General features: G+C 45.9%; 1 protein-coding gene across 1 annotated transcript; it reads left to right on the top strand.

The window, feature by feature from the left end:
- Positions 1–1,974: 1,974 nt before the first annotated feature.
- Positions 1,975–5,752, top strand: LOC139286993 (carbohydrate sulfotransferase 1). The gene is made up of 3 exons (XM_070907947.1): positions 1,975–2,019; positions 3,419–3,590; positions 4,530–5,752. The coding sequence occupies exons 1-3, from the start codon at positions 1,975–1,977 to the stop codon at positions 5,657–5,659; spliced, it is 1,347 nt and encodes a 448-aa protein (XP_070764048.1). The 3' UTR covers positions 5,660–5,752.
- Positions 5,753–5,972: the final 220 nt, after the last annotated feature.

The raw sequence follows: 5,972 nt of genomic DNA, 5'->3' as shown, positions 1-5,972 counted from the left end.
TGGCAGTGAGGATATGATCAGTTAATATGGCTGTGGTCTCTCCACACAGCGACTTAAAGTGCGTTTATAGTTACCTCTTACTTTACCGGCTGTGCTTTTACTATATTACTCCACATGGGCTCAGTGGTCTGTTTAGTTTTGAATACTACGGTTGTTGTTGTTTTTTAAGTGGTAACCCGATGGGGAAGGGCTTTAGATTGAGTTTATATTATTTCTACAGTGTAAAAGATGCAAACGTATCTTCTGCATCTCTGTTGCTCGCAGACTCGCACTCCTCTGTCGAGTAGATTAAACTCAGAAGTTGCAGTCGTCTCCTAATCCGCCTGTTTTATCGCCCATTCCCTCATCTCACCATCACTAAACTTGACGTTGTTTTCTCACTTTAAACAACACTGCCCACTCTTCCTCTCTGTTTGCCAGCCTGCAGACAGCACATGAGGGAAATATATTCACCACGGACAGCTGACCTTTTTTCTTCATTCTTCCTTCCTCACGTCTCAGTGCCTTAACTCCGTGCGTGCGTGCGTGCGTGTGTGTGTGTGTGGAGGAATCATGTAGGACAAGATTCATCTTCTCTCGTATCACAGGAGCTCCTCTGTAGCCCGGGGTCAGATGCAGCTCCTCTGCGCGCTGCAGCGCTCTGCTCTGCTCTCCGCCTGTGGCACTCTGCGTGTGTGTGTGTGTGTGTGTGTGTGTGTGTGTTGTTGGTTTAGAGAGAGAAAGAGAAAGGGAAAAGATGGATGGAGAACAGAGCGATAGAGGCTTGAAGCTCCTCCTGGTGTTGCTACTGTTCAACTCAACTCTGTGTTTTCCTGGATTGATCATCAGGCCAATAAACAGCCTCACTCAGAGGATCTGTGAGCGCACTAAGGTGCCTTAATAGAAAAATCTTTGCCACTGTCACATCCCTCAATCACTTGCATCCCAAGTCCCCGAGTCCCACCCTCATCACTAACTTCTAACCTCATTTGTTGCCTTTATTTTCCACAGAGGCAATTACCTTTCCTGCACCATGCACACATGTCATTATCTCCAACACTTTTGCTGCAAGCTGTGTTATCTCAGCAGCAGCAACGCCTGTGCTCACTGAATTTACAACTCAAACCTGCCAGAGGCGCGTGCACCACACAGTGTAATCTTGGGTTGATCCTGTCCCCGAGGCTTTTATCCCCTGTAAGCTCTGTTATTGTTTGAGGGATACAAAAGCTGAGACCATCTGAAGCTCACAGTCCCCTTCCAGCTGTTGACAGAGTGTCTATTATTCCTGGTGTGAGGCCCGGTAAGGGAGGAGTTATAAGCCAGGGAGAAAGGAGGACTTGCAAATCAAATTGCTTTAATCCATTGAAGCATCTGTGTTCATTCTCCAGAGGGCGGCAGGGTGTGTAGCAGAGGAGCTCTGGGCCCTGATCACAACTGGAAAGGAAAACAAAACCTGTCGCTGAGGAATCATATGATGAGGCTTGGTCAGCCAGCTGTGCGGTACATGTAGGGTATGGATGGCAGGACTGTCAAATTGACTGATTTCTTCCCCACTTTTTCTTAAGTGTCAGAGATGGTAAGAAGCTTGGTCAAAATTTCTCATTATCTGCAGTCATTGGTGCCTATATTTTTCTGCTTTTTCATCCGTCTCTCCTGTCCTTTTACAAACGCACAAACAGAACAAGCAGCTTGAAAGTTGTTCAGAAACAGGAGACAAACAGTACAGTGTCCCCGTTTCTGTCATCCTGTCTGCAACCACCAGTCTAAGAAACAAAGTTTCTCCCCCTGATGAGTTCATTCTGCGAATGCTGTTTTTAGCCGTATTCAAACAGAATGGCTCATGATGTCAGCTCGACTTCTTTTCCCCCTCACCCACAGAGTAAATGTCTTTGGTTTTGCGCTGTTTGTGATTAATGGAACATCAAAAGCCGATCTCAGCTCAGTGTGATACATTCCTGAGGACATGAGTCTGCCAGGGACACATAAACATAATTAATGAACAAGAGGCAGACTGGAGAGAGACAGAGTGACAGAAAGAGGGTGAGGAAGCAAACAGGAAGGCGATATGTATTTTTGTCAGTAATATGATGTATATTTACCTGCGGTTTTGATGATGATTGCCTCCGAGCAGCTACTTTCTGAGTGATGGAGACACAGTTTGCGCCCTGGATCTTGTGTGATTACCTACCAGCAGTTTGGTGCAGAGGGACAAATGGATGACAGCACATTTTTTTTCTAAAATCCATTTGGAAAATCACATCTCCCTTTGCTCTTTCATGCCCAGTGGCAAAGAACTCGGAAGTGTACAAAGGAAACTTATCCACTCATCTATGTGAAGACGGCTATATTTATCTGGGTATGTAGCTCTCTGCTGAGCTTTGAGGCTTAATTACCCAGAAGAGAGGAAAGCAAAAATGAAAATGTAATTATGCAACTGTGTGCATGGTATCCTGAATAGTGGAGCCATTGTATAAAGGGGCATTACTGCTACCATTTCCCAGTGAAGGTCTGACCTGTGAGCCGTGATTTTGTTCAGAAGAAATCTGTGGATCCTTTATGAGACAAATCTCAAACCTTTAAACTGTTTATTCAAAGCGCTTAAGCTACTTATGTTAGAAATGCTAAAAGGTGCTGTCTGTTTGCTCTGCTTAGAGCGAGAGTGAGCATCCTTTTCTCAAATCTGTATTTTTTAAGGAACACTGTGTGTGCTTTTAAGGAACAGTTTTACATTTTGGTAAATACTCTTATTTACTTCCTTGCTAGGAAACAGCCAGCCTGGCTCTGTCAGGAGGTAACAAAATTAGCCTACCAGCCCCTCTAAAGCTCTCTAATTAACGGGTTATACCATGTTTGTTTAATCCGCACGTCATTTTTACACCTTTGGTTTTTGTATGGTAACAAAAGGAGATATAACATATTATTTAGTGAAATTAAGAGTTAGGATGTTGTTGTTACTTTTGGACAGAGCCAGGCTATCTGTTTCCCCCTGTTTCTGGTCTTTATGCTAAGCTAACTGGCTGTAGCTTAATATTTACTGTACAGACATGAGAGTGGTATCAATATTTTCATCTAACTCTCAGTAAGAAAGTAAATAAGCATATTGTGTTGAATGTTGAAGTATTTTCTTTATTCAATCAAATTCCTTTTTTACATGACTAGAAAAATGCTACATTTGCTACACAAGTTGTAGGACAAAGGTTCACATTGTGAACTGGCAGGGGAAATCTGGACGGGAAAAGTTGGGACATATTTTACCCTCTACTGTTGAAGTGCCCCTGAGCAAGAATCCTAACTGCTCCGGGAAAGAGCTGCTCATTGGCCATCAGTAGAGGGCTGCAGGCATAAATGAGCGGGAGCTGCACATGTATGAAGCTGAAAAGAAAATGCATCAAAATGAAATCTCATTGTGTGTGTCCCTGTGCCTCCCTGGCGGCGTCAGCGTGAAGGATGTAGAGCCAGAGGGGGGGGCAGGATGGAGTGCTCCTGGAAGACGGTGCTGCTGCTGGTGTGTGCGTCTCTGGGGGTCCAGTATACGGCCATCCGCACCCTGAGGGACTCGCTGTCTGGACCTTGTCAGGGAGCCTACCGCTGCCAGACCAGACACCACAGAGGTACGCCTCGACAGACAGTCAAGATTGTCCCACATACTGTGCTACCTCGCGACAAGAGAGCATAGTATAAGTACAAGTGTGTATAGCTGTTGCTGTGTATAGATGTATGCTCATATTTATTGCAAAAGTAACATGAATAACTTGAGATGCACGTATATTGTTGCAGACTTTGGTTGTACAGCACCAGCAGAGGGCATACACAGACACATACTCAACACCTGATTGGTAATATTAGTAATATTAGTTATATTTTAGCAGTTTGGAGGAGAGCCACATGCAACGAGATTCAGTAAAGAAAGAGACAACATCAAGACGCAGGCTGTGGCACCACGCTGCGACTGAAACAAAAGAAGAGGAGATCATTAAATGAGGGAATTCCCAAGAAGTGGGGAGGATAGAGAAATTAAATATGTGTGATTCGTTTTACAATTATCCTCCAATTTATCTCCATTAATCCCCTCTCATAGCACAGCTGTAGCTTGCCGGTGCCGAACTCCTGTGCACAAAAGTACCATCCCCCTTTGCAATCAACTCCTCATCAGCAGTAATTACACTTTAGCTATTTGCGCTATATTTAGAGATCCGCCATTTCATAAACCCCCTCGGTAACCACCGGCAGACAAGCAACTTACTCATGCATGTTTACCCTCTAAATTATTTAAGCTTTATTGGCTTGATTCAGTAGTTCACTTTCTCCCGGCTTGAAGTTACATCGAAAACGGACTCACTTTCACGAGCTGAAGTAACTCTTCTGAAATAAGTGCAATAACTCCTCTTTTACCAGAAGTTGAAAGTGGCAAACAGGTAAAACAGGTTGTGTGATGTATTATTTAAAGCTGTTATTTAGCCTGTTGTTAGAAAATGTGATGCAACTGACGTCAGTGTCACGTAATGTGAGGTAAACGCAAAGGTTTGGACTTTGTTGTGTCTGTCTTTAAGACTCCAGGTGGAGAGCCTCATGCGATGACAGTTGGATGCCCGACGAGTCGCCGCGGAAGCACATCCTGCTGTTTGCCACCACGCGCAGCGGCTCCTCCTTCACCGGGCAGCTCCTCAACCAGCACCCAGGGATCTTCTATGTGTTTGAACCTCTCTACCACGTCCAGCAGGCCTTCACCAACTCCAGCAGCAGGCTGCGTCGCACCCTGGACCGTCGGGCCTTACTAGGAGCATACAGGGACCTCCTCCTCAATCTGTACACTTGCGACCTTCATTTCATGGAGAACTACATCCGTCCAGAGCCCCAGGACCACGTCACAAGCTCCTTCTTCCGCAGAAGCTCCAGCCACGCCCTCTGTTCCCCTCCCGCCTGCATGGAAGGAGGGGAAGTAGCGGCCTCGGATCCGCCTGATGAAACCTGGTGTCCTAAGAAGTGTGGGGCCCTCAACCTCACCCTAGCCTCTATGTCATGTCTGTCAAGGGGACACGTAGCCATAAAGACTGTGCGGGTCCCTGAGGTGGGGGACCTGCGCACCCTGACAGAAGATCCACGTCTGGACCTGAAGATCATCCACCTGGTGAGAGACCCCAGAGCCATCCTCGCCTCGCGCATGATGGCATTTTCAGATCAATTCCGCGCTTGGAAAATATGGAACGCGACAGGACGGCAGCCTCGATACGTGGACCTGTCGCAGATCACCAGCACCTGTAAGGACATGGCGGCCTCTGCGGAAACCGGCCTGCAAAGACCAGCATGGCTGCGGGGACGCTACCTGCTGGTGCGGTATGAGGATCTGGCATTCAACCCGAAGGACAAGGCCATTGAGATCTACAGGTTTGTGGGGCTGGAGATGGAGGACAGGGTGCGGATGTGGATTGCAAAGAACACAAACAGTAACGTGTCGTCTCCGTCTGAGTGGAACTACAGGTACTCCACCACCAGAGACTCCAGAGCCACAGCAGAGAGCTGGAGGCTTCGTCTCGGCTTTGACATCGTGAGGACTGTGCAGAATCTGTGCAACGACACTCTGGCTCTGCTGGGATACAAGCAGGTTCACTCGGCAGCTGAACTCAGAAACTTGTCCCAGAGTTTGGTGGAACACAGGACCTTTCAACCAGTCACATCGTAGATTTGGTTAAATCTTACTGTCATATTTATTTCTGCTGACTTTCCTCTCTGCCACGATGCTGATAAAATGAATGTAATTGATCTTATTTTTGAATAATGCCACTTTTTATGGTTTTGTTAAAGATATTAAAAGTGCCAAATTGCTGGAAAAGGTGTTGATCCAAAATAAAGTCTATACTGCATCCTGATGTGATTAAGTTATTATGCTGTTTGTTTTTTCATGATTCAATTTTCTCATAATTTAAACGAGAAAAAGACACATGAAAGAGTCCAGGTACCATTTCAGAGTAAATCTGACCTTAAGTCAGACAAAA

The sequence above is a fragment of the Enoplosus armatus genome, chromosome 6 (assembly GCF_043641665.1).
Source record: "Enoplosus armatus isolate fEnoArm2 chromosome 6, fEnoArm2.hap1, whole genome shotgun sequence".
In the NCBI taxonomy this organism is placed as follows: Eukaryota; Metazoa; Chordata; class Actinopteri; order Centrarchiformes; family Enoplosidae; genus Enoplosus; species Enoplosus armatus.
Note: the sequence above shows the minus strand (reverse complement) of the source record. Positions and strands in the feature narration are given on the sequence as shown.

Bases quoted from the DNA above. Each gene is read 5' to 3' on its own strand.
- LOC139286993 (XM_070907947.1), top strand. From the start codon at position 1,975: ATGAACAAGAGGCAGACTGGAGAGAGACAGAGTGACAGAAAGAGG. The intron at 2,020-3,418 runs GTGAGGAAGCAA...TGGCGGCGTCAG, and splicing joins GACAGAGTGACAGAAAGAGG to CGTGAAGGATGTAGAGCCAG. The intron at 3,591-4,529 runs GTACGCCTCGAC...TCTGTCTTTAAG, and splicing joins CCAGACCAGACACCACAGAG to ACTCCAGGTGGAGAGCCTCA.